Genomic DNA, 24,854 nt, shown 5'->3' with positions numbered 1-24,854 from the left:
GAAAGATTTCTGAGCATAGAGCTAGGAGTAACCCCTGAGTGCTGCCGGGTGTGACCCCCCCCAAAAAAAACAATTAAATAATTTAACTTGAGAAGCCTAAATAAAATAATCAATACAAATTGAGATGGTGAAAAAAGAAAGGAGCAGATCTGCTAAATGGTCTATCACCATTGTATTTCACATGTATCTATAGAGTCATTGAATCTTCAACATATTCACTTCAATTTTGGAGAATGTCTCCACATCATGTTTGATTGTTTGTGTTGAACTGTCCTAATCAGTAAATATTGTATTTATCTGGGCCCCAATTTCATGGTGGTGATAGGAATCATAGGACATATCTATGGGAACATCATAGCGAGAGGTACCAGATTGAAAGGGAGTTGAATGCACATGCCCTGAGCTTATACTTGAAGAAGGGTAATGTGCTATGAAGCTGTAGGATTTTTCCAGGTCAGGAGAGGCATCCTGCTTCAAGGAGAAATTCCCACTGATACTTAGAGGTGGAGTAAGTGAGCCCTCGTAAGGAGGGGTACTGCAGTCAGGTGGATGGCTCCCAAATGATGATTCTCCCAAACTCTTGAATACTGGGGGCTTGAGATTAATAAGATGTGTTTCCATATGGCCATAAGGAGGGCTGGGGAGCCCAGGAGACTGATAGTTGAAGTTGTGAATAGAAATGGCAGTGTCACAAATAGATGATTTCTCCTCATGCTTCTCTAGGATAGACTGAGGGCCTAGCTGGAGGCATCCAGCCACCAGGTTACTTGTGGGCTGCGAGAGCCCTTTACAGAGCATCTCCACAAAGCCCTTCCCCTCAGGTGTCTGGCCAGTTTCCAGGACCTCAGACAAAGCCCAAATATAGTTCCTGGCCAGTCTTAGAGTTTCTATCTTAGAAAGCTTTTGGGTCTTAGAGTAACATGGCATGACTTTCCTGAGGTTGTCAAGGGCATCATTTAGGCCATGCATTCTGGTCCTCTCTCTTGCATTAGCCTTGACTCTTCGAGCCCTGAATCTCTCAAGGCGAGCTTTGGTCATTTTCTTTTTCTTAGGACCCCTCCGTTTAGGCTTATCACCATCCTCTTCCTCTTCTTCCTCAATACTGTCATGATCTTCAGTTAAGTTGCAGATCATCCCATAAGCAGTAGGTTGTCTTTCCTCTTCTTTTAACTCATTCTGTGAGCTCACACCTTTGTCCATCCAGGACTGAGTATTGACCAGGTCTGACACCTCCTTTGGTTTCGCATAAATTTTTTCCATCTCCAGATTCTAGAAAACAAAAGTTAGTGCTTGTGAATATCTAATGTGATTTTAAAATAAAGTTCATATTTTAGCTTAAAATAGATATATAGACATACTTAACCTGAACAAATTATTTTTCAAATAGAACTTCTAAAAGCTAAAATAATAATAATCATATAATGTAAAAACTACATAAGTAATTTGAATACATTTTGAAAAAAATCAAACAATAGCAAATGTAAACCATTTAAATATACACCAGAAAAAATTGAAAATGTGATTAGATGTTTTATATAAAAAGTAAAATATATACATATTCTACAAAGAACATTTCAGATTCCTTTGAGAAACACAGCACTAACATTTAATCTAGAAATTGCTGTTTCCCATTCTCATTGGCAATTGTTGGCTTCAAGCAACTCCCAAAAAACAGCCATGGCATAACACACCATATGATCAAGAAATATTTAATTACTATCCAAAAAGCATTTTGTTTTTCTGAAATCAAGAGCCTTTGGTTTGCTTTGTGTTAGCAGTATTAAATGTATTGGTGATGTGGTGTTTAAAAGCATCAAATATAGGAATAAGGTACACCAATGAGTGTCTTGCAGTTTGGGGTTATATGTTATATGACATATATATCATTATATATGTAACCAGGACCACTATACAAGAAAATGGCAATGTTTTGAACTATAAACTAGAAATTATATCAAACCTACAAAAATAAATTTGCTCTAATATTGCAATTGTACTTCGTTAATGGTTTTTATATAATTTGAAGCAAATAATACACTTAATAAAATTTAGTTACTTCAAAAATAAGCAAGGACTATTTAGGAAGATATGAAAATAACGTGCCTAATTCAATTGTTTGACAGATAGTTCAATTAGGATTTTCCTGAAAATTTGAAAACTCTATGGAAAAAACTTTATAAACTTTCATAAACACTTTTTCATTCAGTTTTAGAAAATTTTAAATTGTATTCAAATTTGTAGGTGTATAATTGATTGGAAGAAACTTAATTGGTAAGTTTTGATGGGAAATTTTCAACTTTCCATTATTTGTATATGTAAGAAATGGGAGAGAGCATGATGAATTTTTTTAATCCTTGGTGCTTGATCCTCAAATCAATACAGGGATTAGTGCATAGTTTTAAAAGTAAATATATTATTTAATTCCTTTCTGATAATTTGAGCTTGTTTGCTTTGAAACCTCATTTACCTCCTATAAATAATTAATGACACTGCTTTGCAAAAACAACCTAGGTTTCATGTTAATCAGCATAGAATCATGTCAGCTTGACTTACTCACTTAATAAGGCTTCCTGGGTAAGCAGCTTTATTGAAAACACACATTGAAAGCTATTGGACAACTGACTGCAGAGGCCAAGTCAGAAAATCCCACTTTTAATATGGATGATGGAGCTTGTGTGCTGAGCTGCACTTCTAACTCAGGCAGATATCCAGAGGGAGAGTGAAGCACCTAATTAACTTTCTGTTAAAGTAATACAGGATTTTCAGAGGCAGGTGCACTCTGAAGCTAAAGAGGATGGAGTAGGCTTGGGAAGGGTAATGTTCCCCCACATAATTATAACAACATTTGTATGTTTTATAGGGTAACTTTGAGAGAGATTGAGATTGTTATAGGGTTTTAGGGTTGAGGTCACTGTGGGTCATGTAGATTCAATGATAAAAAATATAGAGACATAGACCTGGTAAAACAGGATATAAAACCAGCTTTTTCAATTCCAAATCCTAGGGGTTTTTTAGTTCATTTACATTTTTAATTGAATCACTGAGAAATAATTACAAAGATGTTCATGATAGTTTCAGTCATACAGTGTCTAACACCTATTCCTTCACCAGTGCATATTTCCTGCCACTAATGTCCTGTTTCCCCCTTGCCCTACCCCTGGCCCATCACCCTGCCTCTTTACCTGCCTCAAAGACAGAAATTTTTCCTCACTCTTTCTCTCTCTCTCTCATTCTCTTTCTTTCACCTTTTTCCTTTTAGACAATGGTTTGTAATATTATTATTAGAGGGGTATCATGCATCGTTTTATCTCCCAAGGCACATCCTAATAATGGTTATCTGTGATTTTTAGCCTTTCTTCTGTCAATATTAGAAGAAATGTTTTGAGTGCAGTGCATGAAGATCAGACAGCCAGAAGTAACTTTCTTCTTTGGTTCTAAGGATAAAAACTCAGTCTTCCACGTGTAAATCAAATGCTCTAGCTGTTGTAATATCTCTCCTTTCCCCAGTGGTGTTTTTAATCACATAGTATGATTGGTTCTTTTTTTTTTTTTACAATTTTTGTGCTCTTTTGACCATTAATTCCTCTTCCTTCTTTAACTAAAGCTATCTACATTTTTCTCAACACCTCTGCTTCATACCATGATCATTGAGTCAAATTTACACACACAAAAAGGTGAGAAAGAATAAAAAATCATTTACTGGATTGCTCCCTAAAACTAAATTCCAGCTCCTTCACTTTGACTTTATCATTCTTGTGCCTGGCCTCTGAACTCCAATCAATTTCTATCAATACTCACACCCATCAAGAAAGAATATTAGGGGCTGGAGAGGTACTCCAATGATAGAGCATTTGCCTTGCATGCAGCCGACTAGGTATGGATCCGGGTTTAATTGAAGGAAACTTATATGGTCCCTGAGCCTGTCAGGAGCAAATTCTGGGTTCAGAGCCAAAAGTAACCCCTGAGCACGACCGAGTGTGGCTGAAAAAAATAAAAAACAATAAATGAAAGAAAGAATGTTTGGAGAATAAAACAAACTACCTTTTTCTTTTAACATAATTTTGTATTTTAAATCAAATATATGCTTTCAAATGAAGTGTTGGCAGTATGAAGGGAAGGGATCAACTGGCTTTGGTTAAAACAACAGAAAGACAATCCCTCTTAATTTTCTAGATTTTACTAACATGGAAAAATATGTGTGGTCACAGTTTAATGAATTTTCCCTCATAGAAATATAGATTTATTTCAAAAATATCAAAACTGGAATAATATACACTTCAATTCTAACACTTAATTTTTGGTTGTAGCTCTCAAACACATTTTAAACTCTGACATCTTCCCTTGCATTCTTGATAAAAGAGAGTTGAAGTATATTATGTGGTTCTTGCAAAACAAATGTGAGAGAAATTTTAATTGTAAATGTTTCTAAGTAGTATCCATATATTTATCTTGAATCTATTTATTTTTATTTTTAATATAATTTATTTACATGTTTGTCTAACATTAGAAAATGTCTACTACAGGTCTACAGTAAAAGTACATTTCATTGTCAACTGAAATATTTTTTATTGACTTAGAGCAGGGGTCTTCAAACTACGGCCCGCGGGCCACATATTGTATTTATTCCCATTTTGTTTCTTCACTTCTAAATAAGATATATGCAGTGTGCATAGAAATTTGTTCATAATTTTTGTTTTTACTATAATCTGGCCCTCCAGCAGTCTGAAGGACAGTGAACTGGCCCCCTGTTTAAAAAGTTTGAGGACCCCTGACTTAGAGAATTTTACCTGATAATTATTTTTTTATTTTACCAGTGTTAGTTAAAACACTTGCCTTGAATTCAGCTGTTTCCAGTTGAGTGTCATATGCTGCAGATGATCCTTATGGACCTACAGTGGTTGTTCCCGAGCAAATTTAGGGAAAGCCACTGAGGACCTCCTCAAGTGTGTCCACAAAAAACAAAATTCAAATAAAGTACTCACCAGATGTGTGACTGTGGACACAATACATGCTTTCTTTGCCTCAGTTTTCTCCTCTTTAAAATGGGAGTAATAGTATTTCTATCTCATAGAATAATATTATAAACATAAAAAATCATATTCTGACATCATAAAGGCCAAGAGTTAACTACTCCACAAGGTGCATAATTTTTCCTGGTTGTCTAAACAAAAAATTAGTATAACTGAAATTTGTGGTTAATATTTATTTTAATCCCTAAGCCAAATTATTACATCTCAAAATCCATTTTCCCAATTTCCTGATTGGACCAGCGATGCAATGCAAAGTGCTTACAAGTGTTTACACTTGCTTGCAAGTGGCTGACCTTGGCTCAAGCCTTGGCATAACATTCAGTCCCTGAGTAACACCAGGTGTTAACTCCAGCATGAAGCTAGGATTAAGCCCTGAGTACTACTGTATGTGATCCAAAGACAAAAAAAAAATCACCTGATATAACCATTCCCCTAACCTCCTAATGAAACCAAATATTATAGTTTGAAATCTGTTTTAAAGGTGAAAATACAGAACACTTATAAACTACATCTACTTAAATGTCAAAAACTCTTCCATAATGTGGTAGCAGAAATTTTGCCACAGGTATTTTTTCTAGTAAGGAAATAGAAGCTTGCCAAACACTCACACTTGAATTTTCAAGTTTATGTAGTTTCTGGTAGCATCTGGATGTGGGGAGAGAGGGTGGGGAAAAAAAGAGGGATTTCTGCAAGCTGGCCTAGAATATAAAACAAAGTCTCTGTTCAGACACTTGTGTTCCTACTATTATGAGTGCAAGATGAGCCTAGGAGAAAGTCATCCAGGTCAAAGAACCGGTCTAGGCTAATAGTGCCATAAGCATTGCAACCGCTTTCTTCACATACTTCCTGATTTAATGATGCCATGAGTATTGCAACCGCTACATGCTTCCTGATTTAATGATGTCATGAGCATTGTAACCACTATCTTTGCATACTATCCAAATCAATGATGTCATGTAACTCGTGACTGTTGTCTCTGCGTACCGTCTTGTTGCTCAAATGTCTAAGCTGTATTACTCACATTCTGTTTCCCGCTTAAACTTTACCATTAATAGCCTTCTCCCTACCTTCAGAGCCTATTGCTCTGACAATACTTTCTACGAGCTGTCTATGGCTCACAGTTTTCCCTTCTTTTCCTGAATCTGGCCTCTGGATCTACGGGCTGGAAGAGACCCTTACCCACCCTTTGCATTGGCCTCATGGGGGGCCTGGCGCCAGAACCCTACATTTGAACATCATTTTCATTTGTCTTTGAATGAACTTGTTCAGAGTAGTATTGAAAAAAATTATGAAACTGAGACCCTCATCAATCACTCATAAAAAAACATATAAAATACTTTATTTCTTCTATTATTAAAACAAAATAATAACAAATAATATTTTATAGTTCCTATCTTATTTTAAATATGTATCAAATATTTAAATATTTATCAAAATCCAAATATAAGTATTTTCTAAACTTTAATGCAAAAATAAGATTGATAGTAGTTTGGTATTAAAATACACTATTGTATTATTTCACCAAGTACTATGATATACTATTTATAGGTCTTCCCAAATTGGAGGAAAAAACAAATTTCAAAATATACATGAAGCTATCATCAATATGACAAATACTAATGAATACTCACTTCAGAATATAGTCCTATATACAAACATAATTCTTATCCTTAAAAATTACATTTCAGCTTTTGGCCAAAGTATTTTAACTTCCTCATGCATATGAACACTTTAACAAAATTTAATTTCTTTCTCTAGCATGAATCAGTACATTTTCAAGTTTAGTCAATTCTCTAAAATTCTAAATATTTATCTCATAATTTTCAATTATTTACAACAAATGTCCTAGGTAATTATCATAATTTTCAATATTTTATTCTTAAGCCTTGGCTCATTGGACATTACTGCTACATAGAGTTGTCCTGGAAAATTAGCCTAGAATTACACTAATATTTGATTGGTTCTGGAAAGTTTTGATTTACTAATAAATGATTAATAAGTATATTACTTGTGCTTATAATAATTGATGAATATTTTCAACACAAATGCTGTTTAAATTTTGAGCCTGTGACTAAATTCTAAATAAAGCAGAAAGAATATAATCAGTCTAGTATCTAAAGAAACTAAGTACCAGAATAAACTAATGCTTTTCTCAGTTTTACAGTGTATGCACTCCAAAAAAATGCATAATTTGAAATGTAAGTCAGTGGTTCAGTGCATGCCTTGTGTGTATGAGGCTCTGAGTTGAACTTTCATCATTGCAAAAATAAATAAATAAATAAATAAATAAATAAATAAATAAATAAATAAGGAAAGTAGGGCAGAGTTTGCACAAGTTGTACTGTCTGAAAACAGCCAGTAGACTATCCTCCTTTCTTCCTTTATACTCTATCAGTTTTCCTTCTGATTAATATCTTTACACTTGCAGGTGCACACCTTATCTAGCATGGCCAGGATAAATTTTAGTTTTCATATGCTCAAGATAGATTGGTGAGTTTTACAAACCTAAAGTTTCTTAATTCTCATTTTCCCATCACGGTAATAAGTGTTTTGTTTGTCTTTGGTCCCTCTGTCAAGAAAAGGGGGCAAACACTTTATACTATTAATTATAAAATTATGAATGTTTAAATATAATTATGAATATTTTAAAATATAATTTTAGGGGCCGGAGTGGCGGCACAGCGGTAGGGCGTTTGCCTTGCATGCAGCTGACCTAGGAAGGACTGCAGTTTGATCTGCTGGCGTCTCATATGGTCCCCCAATCCAGGAGCAATTTCTGAGCGCATAGTCAGGAGTAACCCCTGAGCGTCACTGGGTATGGCCCCCAAACCATTTATTTGCTAGCGTAAAATTATATATATTATATACATAATATATTATAATATATAATAATACAACATATAATTTTAAGCTAGTGAATAAATTAGAATTAATTTTCCGCCTAGAAGGACTCAGGTAAAGAAAACCCCCAATTTTATCTCAACAAGCTGAGAAGTTATAGTAGATGAAAAGGTGTTAAGACATTCTTTATTCTACATCTATACTCCTCCCCCCCCCCCCCCGCTCCTCACTTTGCAAAACTCTAAAATGTAGTGTAAAGAGTTAACATTGAGTGAAGTGGTTTAGGTTCATTCCTGCAGTCTACTCACCTTGGTAAAGCAGTTAACGTTGCAACATACTATTTTTCTGCTTTAATATCATAAAACTGTTTTGACAGAAATGGGAAGGTATTATAATAATAAGCAGTCACTAGTTCATTAAAATGTTTTAGAGTATCTAAGTTTCACTTTGAATTGCAGTTGCTATGAAAATTAGTAGTGTTATCAAAAATTTAGTATCTGTCCCTAAGTAGTTTGACTTCTGCTCCTCTGTTCAAGTTTGTAAATCCTGTTCCCATCTCACTTAGCCCAGAAGAAACTTACTTCTATCACGAGTGTTCTGGGTCTCTGGGAACTTTCCGCAGAAACTTTGATAGATTCAATATCACCCCATCCTCTGACTTACCTTTGTCCTTGGCCGTCTCTGGTATAAATAAACCCTGAACCCTTGTTCTGCAGGAAAATCAGAGGAGCGATTCTTGTGATGATCCAGATAAAGGACTTGCTTTTAGCGATCCATGTGAATCCCAGTCGCTGCCTCTTAGGAATGTCAGGTCTGTTTTACTTATTCTACTCCTTCTTGGAGTTCCTGATGATCTAGTTAACCTTTTGTGCTGATGCCCCTATAAGGAGCTGGTTTTGTGAGCTTCAGTACCTCTAGTCCCTGGTTAGTTCCCCGAGCGGAGTTTTCAGGACCACGTCCTCTGGGCAGCTCCTATGCGTGGAGAAGAGCCTCTGAGTTACAGCAGTTTTGGTCGCAGTCTAGTGGCTGACCCTGGGAGCCTGGCTCAAATGGACTCCGCCCCCTTCCCCGGTCTAAAGACACACCTACTTCAAAGGGCTCTTCTGTCCAAGTCCTGCAGTTTTCACTGGGTTGTTTAATGGGAAATAGAAATCGATAGTAGAGGAATAGGAATAGGAGAGCTGCTCAACTTTAGGGGTAAAGAAAAGAGGATTGAAAATCTTTGAGATTAAAAGATGAGAAATAGGTGTCTAGCAATATGGGGGGAAGGAAGGAAGGAAGGAAGGAAGGAAGGAAGGAAGGAAGGAAGGAAGGAAGGAAGGAAGGAAGGAAGGAAGGAAGGAAGGAAGGAAGGAAGGAAGGAAGGAAGGAAGGAAGGAAGGGAGGGAGGAAGGAAGGAAGGGAGGAAGGAAGGGAGGGAGGGAGGGAGGGAGGGAGGGAGGGAGGGAGGGAGGGAGGGAAGGAGGGAGGGAGGGAGGGAGGGAGGGAGGGAGGGAGGGAGGGAGGGAGGGAGGAAGGAAGGAAGGAGGGAGCAAGGGAGGGAGGAGGGAGCGAGGGAGGGAGGGAAGGAAGGAAGGAGGGAGGGAAGGAAGGAAGGAAGAAAGGAGGGAGGGAGGGAGGGAAGGAGGGAGAGAGGGAGGGGAGGAGGGAGGGAGGGAGGGAAGGAGGGGAGGAAGGAAGAAAGCTAAGGGGGTGTAAATGAAAAAGTGGTCCCAACTGAAATAAAAGGGGGAGCCTAAAACAAGATGTACATAGTTTTACCTAACATATGTAAATTAGTGATTATTGCTTTAAAACTTAAAAATTTCAAAAACAAAAGAATATAATACCCTTTTCATTTTTAATTAGTGAATTGAAGTCATCTGTATTTGTTGTATGGTTTGTTTAAACTTTATGAAAGCAAGTAATTATTTTTTTCATTTAAGGACAGTTACCTTTATTAACTAGAAGACATTTAACTTTATATTAAAACCTGAGACTCTATATTGTTTGAAAACATATGGTATCAAGTATTTAAGAAGAAAAATCCACCTGAGTGGCAACAAATTTGTAAGGAAATAAGGACATACATTTCAAAAAGACTTTTGCAATATTATTCATTGAGATTAAATTTTTACATGAGAAAAAAACCCTACATTTTGAGTATTTTAAATACATGAACAGACTTTAATAGAGAGCTAGCAAGTCAACGTATGGAATCTTCAGTGTTAGAGATTGGAGAGTTTAGAGTATCACCTTATGCAAATCTTTATCAAAGTCAAATGAATAATTCTGAGACAATGATTTTCATCAAAAAAGTTTTTTTTAATCTTCTAGTGGTTTCAAGGAATAAAGGGAAAAGTGCTTGGATTATGCAATTAAGCAATAATCTTCAGTAAGTTATCTTAAATTATAGCATAAATTTATCAGTTTCTATATCAGTAAAATAGCATATCACTTTATATATTTTCTTAATAGCAAGCAAAATTTATATTGTTTTTGTTTTTGGGTCACAACCGGCAGCGCTAAGGGGTTACTCCTGGCTCTACACTCAGAAATCATTCCTGGCAGGCTCAGAGGACCATATGGGATGCCAGGATTTGAACCACCGTCCTTCTGCATGCAAGGCAAACACCCTACCTCAACACTATCTCTCCGGCCCTCAATAAGCAAAAAATTTTAACAAACCTCATTCCCTTTATGAAATTAACTGGAAGAAAATCATCCAAAGATTTGGAGGCTTGGAATTTGTATCATTAACAATTGTGTAAAATGTACAAAAATCTATTCTTATGTCTGTGCACAAAAATGATGCAAAGAATTAAAACTACAGGTAATTTTGTCAGCAATGAAGTTGAAATAAATATCTTCAGTGTGAAATAAAGAATTTTTGCTGTTTTTGCTGTAGTGCTAGGGATCTGACATAAGGTTTCACACACTCAAAGTCCTGTATCTTGACATCACTTTTTAAAAAAATAGATTTTTATGCTCAGAAAAAAATTAACTTTACTTTCTTAGTAAAGGAAAGGAATACTCTAAGGAATGGTCGATTTCTGAAACCCAAATGAGAATCTACCCATAAATCAGAGAAAATATAGCTATGGAATCATTTGTAATTGGCATAGAATGAGCACTTATAGAATTAATTATTTCCTTTATTGTGTACTTGGATAATTAAGAGTTGATAACACACAACTGCCATGTAATTTTGGAGTGGGAGAATAGGAAAGGGATTAGGGTTTCAGTGACAATATTGAGGCAAAGATGAGAGTGACATAGACAGAACATTCTGTGATGCTCCTTCCTTTCTGTAACAGTTACAAGGAACTGACCACAATAGGATTAGCTCTCAATCCATTTCCAGCAGTGATTTTGCGAGTGTACTAGCACGTGCAGTCTGGGGAGGTCGTTGAAAGAGGACATGCATTTTCTTTCAGAACTGCCTTTTGCTGCAGAGGGGTGGAGTTTTTTTCACAGGGGTCACCCTCATCACAACTTCTCAATAGTTGTACAGTTAGCTATTCAATTCTGAGAGGGCAGAAAGACTGAGAGTCAGCAGGGGAAAGTGGGTGTTGACTAATGCTGTAAATTTGCATCTATTCTCCTCCCCACACATGGCTCCAGGACCACAGGGCCAATCCTCAGCCCTTAGGTCTTTACTGGCTGCTTTTTGTAAAGCCCTGAAGGAACCTGTTAGAACCATCTGCTGGGTGGGGGGGAAAGCAACCAGCATTCAGTTGCCAGCTCACAGGCCTGATGCCAGGGAGTCATTGAAGCTGAGAGAAGGGAGGCAACAGGCAGATTTATGGACAGCAATCTGTTCCACTCAGCCCCCAAGGCCCCTCTACCAGGAGACAGCTTGATAATCCATCAACCCCACTAATGAATTAATTAGTATTCCCAGTAATCCTGACCCCCAAAAGAGACTGGCCCATGGACCCCTTGGGGGATGAGAAACTGCCTTCTTGGACCAGATATTTAAGACCCTGGACCAATGCCTTATATTAGGCCCCAGGGTGCTAAACTGTAAGCCACAGAGCTTGTGGTTAATGATCCCCAGATGTCCTCTCCTTTCCACCTTCACTTGAGAGACTGTTAGCTTTAACTAAATTAAAAACAGTATATAATGGAGCCAAGAACTGTAAGTCAGAGCCTATGAGGAGCAAGACGATGAACTTCCTAGAAAGGTAGAATTTAGATTTCTTACATATATAGTGTAAAGTCTGGGTATTTTCAAAATCTGTTCTGCAAGTAATATGGGGCTAAGATGGGTCAGAAAACAGAAAGTAAATGAAATAACAGTCATTAACTCAAGGAGCTCAGCATTCTAGGAGGAAAATGATGAAAGGTAAAAAAAATGATTGGAAAACAGAGGCCAGATAGTAAAGGTGTTAAGATGCTTGAATACAGCTGTCCCCTGTTCAATTCCAGGTACAGCATATGGTCCCAAAGCTTTGCCAAAAGTGATCCTTGAGAACTGCCAGTTGAGGATACAACACTCCCCCACCCAAATAAAAATTGTGAAATAAAGATTGAGAAAATATTTAAACAAAGAAATAAATGAATGAATGCTGGATTAAAATTAACAGTCTGAACACTGGCTCCTGAGTATTCAATAACCCTCTCTAACAACTGCAGACTTGTTCATTTCTAAAACTCTAGGAAGTAGAATTTTACAGAGACAAAAATTTGGGATAAGGAAATATTTTCGACCTCTAATTTTATAATTTGTGCTCTTAGTTCTCTGGGTCTTACATTTCATAGGTCAGCGATGAGGCTAGATCTTTGGTTTCTGCTAACATTCAATGATAATATCATAGTAGGAAGTTTTAGTTCTCTTCTTGTAAATCACAGTAGCACATTCAAAACTGTGTAGCTCATGTCTTTAAATTTAAGTAAGGTAATAAGCCAGGTTCATAACAGAAAAAGGTAAAATACTTGGGTATTCTTCATCTGGTCTCTTGAGAAAGTCACTTGATTTTCTAGCTCAGTCTGTCTAGTCCTGTGATTTTGAGTACTCATAGGGCATAAAAAGTGATGTTGTTGACATTTGTAAGAAAGCTTTTGAAATTTGAAAGCTCAGAACCATCTGACTCCAGTATCTTTATTTTAAGTCTCCCTAATTCTTCAGAGTAAAGTTCTTTAGGATTCAATTGAATTCCAACATTTTCATTTGCTAATATATTTACTTCAGGCAAGAATTTTTTCTCTCTAGAAATAAACACTTTGATAAAAAAGAAATACAAATGGCCAAAAGGCACATGAAAAAATGCTCCTCATCACTAATCATCAGGGAGATGCAAATCAAAACAATGATGAGATACCACCTCACACCACAGATATTGGCATACATCACAAAGAATGAGAACAATCAGTGCCGGCGGGGATGTGGAGAGAAAGGAACTCTTATCCACTGCTGGTGGGAATGCCGTATAGTCCAACCTTTATGGAAAGCTTATAGAGATTCCTCCAAAATCTGGAAATTGCACTCCCAATAGACCCAGCTATTCCACTCCTAGGGATATACCCTAAGAACACAAGAACACAATACAAAAACTCCTTCCTCACACCTATATTTATTGCAGCACTATTCACAATAGCCAGGCTCAGGAAACAACCAAGATGCCTTTCAACAGACGAATGGCTAAAGAAACAGTGGTACATATACGCAATGGAATATTATGCAGCTGTCAGGAGAGATGAAGTCATGAAATTTTCCTATACATGGATGTACATGGAATCTATCATGGTGAGTGAAATAAGTCAGAGGGAGAGAGAAAGACACAAAATAGTCTCACTCATCTATGGGTTTTAAGAAAAATAAAAGTTATTTTTGCAACAATCCTTAGAGACAATGAGAGGAGGTCTGAAGCTTCCAGCTCACTTCATGAAGCTCACCACAAAGAGTGGTGAGTGCAGTTATACAAATAACTACACAGAGAACTACCATAATCATGTGAATGAATTAGGGAACTGGAAAGCCTGTCTAGAGTACAGGTGGGTGTGGGGTGGGATGGGATGGAGGGAAATTTGGGACATTGGTGGTAGGAATGTTGAATTGGTGAAGGGGGTGTTCTTTACATGACTGAAACCTAATCACAATCATATATGTAATCAAGATGTTTAAAGGAAAAAAAGTTTCATAAAGGGAAAAAAAGAATTTTCTCTCTCAGATCATAGTTTATCTTTAACTAAAAGTGATAATATTAAAAAAATATTTTGTTTTGTGGGCACTCCCAACAGTATTCAGGAATGACACCTGGCTATGCACTTAAAGATTACTCCTGTAAGGAATAAGGGGACCCATAAGGGGTATCAGGGATTAAACCAAATTGACTGAGTGCAAGGCAAATTACCTAACCACTGTACTATTATTCTAGCCCGAAAGGATGATAATATTTATTAAGAAATTTGTTCTGGTAATTATAGCAATAGTACAGGGGGGTAGAACTTATGCCTTGCATGCAGCATGCAGCTGAGCCAGGTGGGAGTCTCAGAATCACATATGGTCTTATGATCACAAGAGTGATTCCTGAGAGCAAAGTCAGGAGTAACATATGAACACTGCTAGAGAAGGTCAAAAAAATAAACAAATAATTTGATCTGGTCAGTCAGTATATTGAAACTTCTCTGAGTTGACTATATATTTATATATATATATGTGTGTGTGTGTGTGTGTGTGTGTGTGAGATCTAGCAAAATATCTTGTACACAGTCTCATGCTTAGCAAATAATCAATAAATAAAGCTATTATTGATAATTTATCTTAAATATTTAAGTCTAACATTTCATTAATAACACTAGGAAAAATGATGTCATTATCTTATAGAAGTCTCTCTCTTTAGAAAATGGAATACTATGCAACTGTTAGAAAAAATCAAGTCATAAAATTTTTATATATGGATGGATATGGAGAGTATTAATCTGAATGAAATGAGTCAGAGAAAGAGGGATAAACAGAATAATCTACCTCATTTGCGGTAATAAGAAAAATAAAAGATAATATGGTAATAATATCCAGAGACAACAGAGATGAGAGCCAGGAGGATGTTAGGAAGCTTGCCACCAAGAGAGTGAGTGCAGTTGGAGTAGAAAAGGGTCTACTATGACAATAAAAGTTGGAACTGATCACTCTAGATAAGAACTGAATGCTGAAAGTGAATAAAGTGATATGTATGATATGCTTTCATTAACAATAGTGCAAACCAGTGTCATAAATGAAAGTGAAAGAGAGAGGGGGAAGTAAAATGTGTGCCTCAAAGGCAGGTGTGATGAGTGTTAGGAAGGAAACTGGGAACACTGGTGGTTGAAAATGTGCACTGGTGAATATACATTCTATGGCATAAAGTCAATCATGAACAATTTTATAAGCATGGTGCTCATATAGATTAATTATTAAAAGAGAAACCCTATCTCTCACCCTAATAAAATACACATTTATTCATTATTACCGTTATGACCCTGCTAGCAGTGACTCTTGCTCAGGATATTTCAAGATTGATTTACAATGGATTCAGATTAGATACTTACCAAAGAAGACTAATCTTTTTATAAATTTTTGGAGGGCCATATTTAGTAATGCATAGATGCTCTGTTTTCAGGGACCACTCTTGGCCAAGTTTGGGAGACAATATGAGGTGCTATTCATTGAACTGGGGTTGACTATATGCAAGGTGTTGTGTAATTTTTGCCTGTCGCCCCACCTGGATCTTCCAGGTGGGGGCGATTAAGAAAGAATAAAAAGCTTGAGGAGGCTAGAAAAGGCTTTTTTTGAGAACTCTCGGCTGGAGTAGGAGGCGGATTGAATGGTCCGGAGACTGATAAAAGGTTTTGTTGCCGAAACTTTGGTCCAATAAATTCTCTGACTGGAGTGGTTTATTTGTGGGGTACGTGCCCTAACTGCTGTACTTTCTTTTCAGATCTTTCTTTGTACAAAAATGAAATATACATGGCTGTGAATATGTTATTGCTATTCAAATATAATTAAAATATGCTCTCTTTAAAATTGTACTAACCGGGGCCGGGCGTTGGCGCTGGAGGTAAGGTGCCTGCCTTGCCTGCGCTAGCCTAGGACGGACCGTGGTTCGATCCCCCGGCGTCCCATATGGTCCCCCAAGAAGCCAGGAGCAACTTCTGAGCGCATAGCCAGGAGTAACCCCTGAGCGTCACAGGGTGTGGCCCAAAAACCAAAAAAAAAAAAAAATTGTACTAACCACTTTTAGAAAATTTGTTTATAGGAAATATCTGCTAGCTTTTCACCTTAAGAAGACTACATGGGGCTGGAGAGGTGGCGCTAGAGGTAAGGCGTTTGCCTTGCAAGTGCTAGCCTAGACCGCAGTTCAATCCCCCGGCATCCCATATGGTCTTCCCAAGCCAGGAACTTTTTCTGAGCATATAGCCAGGAGTAATCCCTGAGCGTCACTGGTGTGGCAAAAAAATAAAAATAAAAAAAAAAAGAAGAAGACTACACTAGCTCTTATCAACTCTGCCTCTGACACTGAGACTCAGGAATATTTACCTAATATCAGTATCAAGCTTTAAATTGAATTAAGGACTTTAATTATGTGGCTTTTAAGCACTTAGAAAAATTTGGTGTTACTATTCATTGTAGCACTCAGTCCAATAGCAAGACTTGGAATCAATCGAGGTGTTCAACAACAGATGAGTGGATTATGAATATGTGGTACATGTATTCAAGGGAATACTATACAACTGTAAGGAATTATTTAATTATGCACTTTGCTGAAACATGGATGGAACTTTAAGATATTATGTAAATGAAGTAAGCCAGAAGAAGAAAGATAAATACAGAATGATACTACTTATACGTGGTAATTTGAAAAACTGCACTAAGAAATGCAATAGTTTAAATGGGAATTGTCTCAGACACTGGTCCCAGAGTATAGCAAAGAGAAGGAAAGAAATTGAGTGAAGAAAGAGAATAACACATATGAAAGGATGGGGTCATGGGCCAAGTGGTCTCAGATATGATGATTGCATTATAAAAGGACAGAACTTAATATTCAAGACAAAGGAAACAACAATGGAATCAAGAGGCCTAAACTTTAACAATCTAAACTTAAAAAGGGCCTGTTATATACTGGCAGGGTGGGGGCAGGAGGGGTATTATGGAGTATTATGGTACTTGGAAAACATTGGTGAGGGAGGTCAACACTGGTAATGGGATTGGCCCTGATTCATTGTATTACTGAAACTCAGCTATAAAGGACTTTGAAAATCACAATGATTTCAGTAAAATAAAATAAAATTTAAAGGAAAGAAAAATTTGACGTTGACTTTGATAGATAGCACAGAAACTAGAGCACTTGCCTTGCACATGGATGACCCACTTTAGATTCCAGGAATCCTATATAGTCCTATGAGCTCCACCAAGAGTAACCCTGAGTGCAAAATTAGGAGTAAATCCTGAATATAACCAAATATGCACCCCCAAAAACCAGAGAGGTATTTAATGTAGTCAATGAGAATTTTCTAACTCATATCACTAGGAGAAAGGAGAAAAGAGAGATGAGAAAATGTTTTCTGAGTTCATAGTGCTATAAAACATAAGATAAGGTGTCTCACTCATCTATGGGTTTTAAGAAAAATAAAAGTCATTTTTGCAACAATCCTGAGACAATGAGAGGAGGGCTGGAACTTCCAGCTCACTCCATAAAGCTCACCACAGAGAGTGGTGAGTGCAGTTATAGAAATAACTACACTGAGAACTACCATAACCATGTGAATGAACAAGGGAACTGGAAAGCCTGTCTAGAGTACAGGTGGGGGTGGGGTGAAGGGAGATTTGGGACATTGGTGGTGGGAATGTTGCACTGGTGAAAGGGGGTGTTCTTTACATGACTGAAACCTAATCACAATCATATTTGTAATCAAGATGCTTAAATAAAGATATAAATAAAAAAAGAAATATCCTAACAATGAGAATGTATGAGGGAAATAGAAAGCCTGTATAGAGAGAGTACAGGGAGGGATGGGGTGTGTAGGAGGGAGAATTGGGACATTGGTGATGGGAATGCTGCACTGGTGATGGGGGGATGTTCTTTACATGACAGAAACTCAACCACAATAATGTGTGTAATCAAGTTGTTTAAATAAAATATTATTAAATGAAAAAAAGGTGCTGGTTTTGTGTGTCATTAATGCTGGTTCTGTCATTGATACTGATATAATCTCTCAAGTTCTTCCTGTGACCAGTCCTGAGCATAGAGCCAGGTACATATCTAAGACATTTTAACACCCAGCTAGCACCTTTTACATCTAAAATACATTAAAACCCCTTAACTTATGAATATATCTTAGATTTAATATACATTATATGATCATAATATTTACACTCAATATTTCAAACTTTCCCATACCAGGACTCTAGAACCATCACTTCTCTCCCTTGCTAGCCTAAATTTATATTATTAAAGGCAAACTACCTATCCCTACACATCTCGTCTATTGTCCCTCAAAGATCTGGATGAAGGAAGTAGGAGGAAAAGTGTGGAGATAGGGTCAAGGCCAAAGAAAGAAGTTAAAAGAAAGAAGATAAAAATAAGCAGCCTGAACAAGTGAGGGAGGGAGATGCTAATAAGCAAAGGCAAAAACAAAATCCTTGTGTGTTCCTCATACAGTGAGCCCCATAAAAATCCCCAGGCTCAATTATTTGATATTTAGCCCCCACTCTTTCTACCTCTACCAGCTGAACCCAGAATTAGAAGCCCAAATCCAGCTTTAAGAATGGGACCAGTGGTTTATTCTCCCCCAGGCTAGAAGGGATTTAAAAGTCTTAACAGGCTAAATTAAGGCTGAATATTTTCTGTGGATACCAGCTGAGGCCAGATTAAAATTGTGTCTCTGTATCTCTGGAAAAAAAAAAAAAAGAAAACCCACAAACAAACAAAATAAAACACTTCCATACAATGTTCTATAGGAAGAGTTATTCAAAGTGTTGGTGTAATCTTTCATTAAATATTATTTATCTGCTAGCCACCAACACCCAGTTTTACCTATAGTACTGAGATTTATTTAACTAGGATTTGAGAGTAAATGAAATGCATCCAAGTTGGCTGAGTCCTTCAGTTAGTAAAACTCTGTCCTCCTTCTCCCCTACATCAAGTATCTGTACTTGATATCTCTTATATTTTCTAACTGTTCCAGAGGACTGTCAGTCTCAAAGGAAGTGTTTTCTTCTTTTTTTCTCTCTTAAGTCTGCTCTCTTTTCTAGACTTTAAGGGGATCTGTCTTTCTATTTCAGCCCCTATCATGCGCCCTTTCCCCCCTCCCATCTTTCCCATTCTTCCCTGCACATGTTCCTCAATTTGATTTACTTCTGTACATTGTGTCGCTTTTCAAAGGTTGGTCCTTAGAGAGCCCTCAAAGGGGGCACTCCATCTGTCTCCCTTTCACTGTCCCCTCCCTGGCCTGCAACCATAGTTCCTCCCACCCCCTTCCCGGTGGACAGTCTCTAAGGGAGCTGTGGAAGATTCAGGCACACTTCCCCAAATCCACTTCATCCCAATTTAGCCTTCACTTAAGGATTTTATTTTCCCTGCTTTCTTCCCTTCTCCCTCAATTTGATTCTTATCACCTTTTTAACAAAAGTCTTTGAAGTCACAAAAGTCAAAGAGAATGCCAAGTCCAGTAAAGATCCAGTCTCAATCTTCTGCCTTACTGAGATGCCTGATGCTATATAATTAACCCTATTGATCTAACATTATACTGAATTATCGGTAAATTCAGGATTAGACACACACCAAGAGTAGGAAGCAATACTGCAGACCATTTCAAACCGCAGATTATTCAATATGATACCTCATTAAACAAAAATCTAATTGTTTAAATCTTGTGAGGTACCTTTGAGAGACAAGAACATGAATAAAATGAGAAAAACTTCAAGGGTTCATTATTGAATAAAGATTTTTCAAGTATCCTTAACAGAGGAAAAAATAAACAATGCATGCAGAGTATCCACTAGAACTTTAGCAGGTGTCTGAGGTGTCTCCTGGATCAGGAATGTCTCCAGAAGGAAATGGAATTTGAGTTCTACTTCAGAGAGACATGGCTTTTTAGTGTTTTTCAATTAACTCAGCATAAACCAGGAACTGACAGTTACATGTAATTTTCAATAAATCTTCATAATACCAACCAGTTGCTCTGCACAAGTTAACTCTCAGACATTTAATTAGTTTTAGCGCAAAACTTATTGTGTTGTTTTGTGAAGTAAATTCTGAAGAAAAATCAACAGATTTTCTCATTATTTATTGGACCTAATAATTCAATTAGTACTTTTTTCTGGGAAATGCGTTACATGATAGCATTAGTATTTGTTTGTTTGCTCATTTTTGGTTTTGTTTTTGTGAAAAATGAGGGCTCTCTTTGGTAATTCTGAGCAAACTTGGCTTAGATTCAACCCAAAGACCAAAGGAGCCACCCAGGGACTGTTTCTAGTGGTACTCAGGGGAACGTGTTTTACCCATAAAAACCATAATAAGCCTGGTAGACACATGTTAGGAATGCTCTTACCACCATAAGATCTCCAGGCCCAGTAAATAGCATGAGCTTTGAAGATTGTGGCAGTTTGGAGATATGGAGATTACCAAGTCTATGTTGCAGAAGTCTCTAATATCTTTCTTATATTTTCCTCCCTCATGCATAAAAACTATATTATTTTGTGAATAGGAAAAAATAAAAGAAAAATATACCCACAGAGAGAAAGATCTGAGATGATTTGACTTGCAGGACTGAGTCTTATCTAAAGACAATAACAAACAAAAAAACTATAAATACTTTTAAGTGTAAATATATGAATGAAATCATTTGAGTCCAGAATATATATCAAATTACCTATCTAACTTACTCTGAAGTATATATAAACTAATCTTTGATGAAGGGTCAAGAAATATGAGATGAAGCAATTAATACCTCTTCAATAAGTAGTATCAGGAAAATTGGTCAGCTATAGGCAACAAAGTGAACTCACACCTCTTTTTAATGCCATTCACAAAAGTAGAATTAAAATACAATAACAACTTTGATATCAGACCTGAAACCATAAAGTACATGGAGGAAAATGTAGTCAGAACACTCCATAACATTAAAGTTAAATGCATCTTTAAGGATGAAACAATGCTGGCCAACACCATTAACAATAGAACATTAAGCTAAACAACTTCTGCACCTCAAAGGAAAAGGTGACTAAAATACAAAGACTACCCACAGAATATGAGAAACTATTCACCTAATATCTATTGATATGGGATTAATATCCAAAACATATAAGGTACTACAAATGGCTAAACGGCACATGAAAAATGCTTCACATCACTAATAGGAAGATCCATATTAAAACAATAAGGAAATATAATTTCACACCAGAGTTTGGCACACATCACAAAGAACAAAAGCAACCAGTGCTGGTGTAGATGTAGGGATAAAGGAACTCTCATTCACTGTTGGTAGGAATATGTGCTGGTTCAGCCTTTATAGAAGACAACATGGATATCTTCAAAATAACTAGAAAATTAAATTCCTTATGACCCAGCAATATCAGTCTTAGGAATATACTTCATAGCCCTAAAACACAACGTAGTAAAACTCTCTGCATTCCTATATTCATTACAACTCTCTTTACAATAGCCAAAATCTATAAACAACCCAAGTGCCTGAAAACAGATGAATAAAGAAACTGTGGCACATCCACACAATGGAATACTCTTCAGCTATAGGAAAAACAAAGTCATGAAATTTGCTTATACATGGGTGGATATGGAAAGTATGCTGAGTGAAATGAATCAGAGGGAGAGTAATAGACAGAATAATTTCACTCACTTGTAGTACATTAAAAAATAAAAGATAGTATGGATGGTAATAATATGCAGAGGCAATAGAGGTGAGAACCAAGGGAACCAGTCCATGGTAGGAGGCTTGCCATAAAAAGTGGAGGAACACAGTTAAAATTGATCACCCAGGAGCCAGAGAAATAGTATAGCAGGTATGTATTTGCCTTATATGCAGTCAACACAGTTACTTTGCTGAACATTTCCTTGTAAATATTATGCCTTACAGACCTAAAAAGAGTTTTTGGGATACAAATTCAAAGAACTTAGCATAATGTCTAAATATGCTACTCTTTCTTTCATTTCTTTCATAAGAGCAAAATTGCTAACATTTTAGTGCCTACTACTAGTTAATCATGACATAAAATATTATAGATATCCTTAATTTTTCAAAAGTCATATAATTATCTTACACATAACTAATATGAATTATCTGTGAATATAAAGTTATATTCAGAATAATAAGAGGCCCTGATACTTTTTTTAAGCAGGGGAAACTCACCTGGCTCTGTTCAGGGCTTACTCCTGGCTCCTCACTCAGGAATTACTCTTGGTGAGGTTCAGAGGATAATATGTGATTCCATTAGTTAAACTTGGTTCTACTGTGTGCAAGACAAGCACCTTACCAGGTGTTCTATTTCATTAGTCATCAATTCTTTTATTTTCCATGTCACATATATAATGAAGAAATTGGTTTACAGCAAATATGCCATAATTTGATGAATATACTTTTCCTTCACAGATTTATCATTTGATTTTAGTGTATCTCTGCCACACAACTAGCATAGTGAACTTACTATTATATTTACTAAATACAATTGTGAAAGGTTAAGTTAACAACACCCTGCCAGTAACAGAAAATCTGATACTAACACACAAATTTACTAAGCATGTAGGATTTCTGGGCACAGTACCAGGAATTAGATATCTAATAGGGAATCAGGATTACAGGGTTCTCTCTAATTACATAATATTATTTATGTTCTAGTAAAAACTAGAAAATGTAAATTTACAAGTGTTTTCAGGAATAATTTCATGAAATTGAAATTTAGAATATTCTTCCTTGGTTTCAAGTGTTTTATATGCATTCTACTATGAGAAACTTTTCTTTTCTTTTTATTGATAGGTCCTCTTCAAAATTATTAATCACAAGATTATATTCGTCGTAGGTTTCCTAAGAAGCTTATGATTTTAAAAATGTAAAAGACATTAAACAAGAAATTTACATACATACAATTAAAAGTTCCAAAGGGAAAATGAAGTTAGATATTAAGAAATAAATCTGAAATGTTAATTGGCAAAAATTAATTATTATATAAAAATTAAACACAGAATCAACCAAATTTGGAAAGAACCACTTCACACAATGTTTATTGCTTAATACTGTGTGTTTTCCTTCATTCTAAATCAAATTTGTCCAAGATCTGGATCTCTCTCTGGTATCCAAAGTGTGCTTCACAGAGGAATAGGTAGGCACATAGATGCATGTTTGAGAGACAGATAGACAAAGACTGAGAGACAGAGAAAGACAGAGACAGAAAGGTAGGAGACATAGGTAGATAGAGGTTGACAAAGAGAAAGAATATGTTGAGCCAGAAGGACCAACTTTGCCCTGAAATAGCTCTCCTTTATACACACTGGATTTATAATGACAGGGTTCAGATATACCATGAAGGCCAGAAACAAATTAGCTAAATATGTAAAAGAAAAATAGAACTTCAGTAAATTAAACCTACTCACAAATACATATTTGGTTTATGTCCTGACTTAATTAGACTCTGCAACCTCTTATTCTCAAATAGTGTCTCACTTGTACAATGCATGTAGTAATACCACAGTAGTTGTGTGGGAACTACTTAAAGCACAGCAAAAGAACAGGAAATGACAATATTTGCTTATAATGGGTTTCTAATTGAAAGGGAGAGACAATCAAGTAAATAAAGACCAAACAAAATGTCAAAAAAGTTCAATTGGTGAGAAAGAAGCATTGATGAATTGTCAAAGGACTTGGATTTCAATGCTGAATTTGTCAGTGGTTACCTCTGTAAAGTCCAGCAACGTGCTTCCTCTGTGAATTAAGGATCATATACTGAATGTTTAGCATGTTTCATTTCAGATGTAGCTTTTTGAGATCACATTAAGAAGGCTCTGAATGACATCACATAAAATCTGTGATCTGTAATGGGGAGACAGGCTTCCTGGAAGGGCTGATGTAGATCTATGAAGGGATTTCTAGACTAGCAAAAGGACTAAACATGTATATTTTCTCTTCTCTAAGCTTTGCTCTTAGATTCTTTGGTAGAAGTGGATACATATAAAAGTGTTTGAGAGGAGTACTGAAAATAAATACTGATCTAAGAAGTTTCAGGGACTATATAACATTTAAAATTATGAGAAAATTGCATGCTTCTCTCCCATACCCTGAAGGCAGTGCTGTAAGCTGAATATAAAATAATTTACATTGTTTTGTGATTCCTTTCTCAATTTTATATTAAACACCAGTTAATATTCGTTAGTACTTTGTAGAATATTTTCTAGTAGAAATATATTTGAACTGCATTTAGTCCATCAATAAACAAACTCTTGGTGTTTACTTTGACATAGGAGCAGAAATAAATGATGATACATAACTCTTATGAACCATCTCTGCTCCTTTATTAGGTTCTTGATGTGACAAGTTTACAAAAGCAACGCTAGGAATCAAATCAGCCAGTGCCTGGGGCCTGAGCAATAGCACAACAGGTAGGCGTTCTCCTTGTAAAGGAAACCTGAAAAGAGCGATTTCTGAGCTCACAGCCAAAAGTAACTCCTGAGTGCCCCCATGTGTGGCCCAAAAACCAAAATAAAATCAAGCAATGTTAGGAATCAAGTTTGTGATCTCAATTATGTAAGACAAATGTGATTCACATGATCTCCCACTTCAACTGAGCCTGAGCAGCAGTGCATTGGCAAGACTAGTTGGAAGATACCATTGCAAGTCGTATCTAGAACCCAACCCCTGCTTGTGGGAACACACACACACACACACACACGTGTGCACACACATATGCAAAGTCTAAATAGCTGATTAAACATTGCTGTGTTTGGAGCAGATGTCTGTTTAGGTTGGCAGAGCTGGGTACAATTTAATCCACAAAGAACGTGAGTGGAACTAAGAAAG

At 36.5% G+C, this 24,854-nt stretch overlaps 1 protein-coding gene across 1 annotated transcript; it reads right to left on the bottom strand.

The window, feature by feature from the left end:
• Positions 1 to 273: 273 nt before the first annotated feature.
• NEUROD4 (neuronal differentiation 4) lies at positions 274 to 1,260 on the bottom strand. Its single transcript, XM_049783531.1, has one exon. It carries the CDS (start codon positions 1,258 to 1,260, stop codon positions 274 to 276), a length of 987 nt encoding a protein of 328 aa, XP_049639488.1.
• Positions 1,261 to 24,854: the final 23,594 nt, after the last annotated feature.

This window comes from Suncus etruscus, chromosome 11 (genome assembly GCF_024139225.1).
Source record: "Suncus etruscus isolate mSunEtr1 chromosome 11, mSunEtr1.pri.cur, whole genome shotgun sequence".
Taxonomy (NCBI): Eukaryota; Metazoa; Chordata; class Mammalia; order Eulipotyphla; family Soricidae; genus Suncus; species Suncus etruscus.
This window is presented reverse-complemented; position numbering and strand designations above follow the sequence as displayed.

Coding starts and splice junctions, on each gene's coding strand:
- NEUROD4 (XM_049783531.1), bottom strand. CDS start 1,260: ATGGAAAAAATTTATGCGAAACCAAAGGAGGTGTCAGACCTGGTCAAT.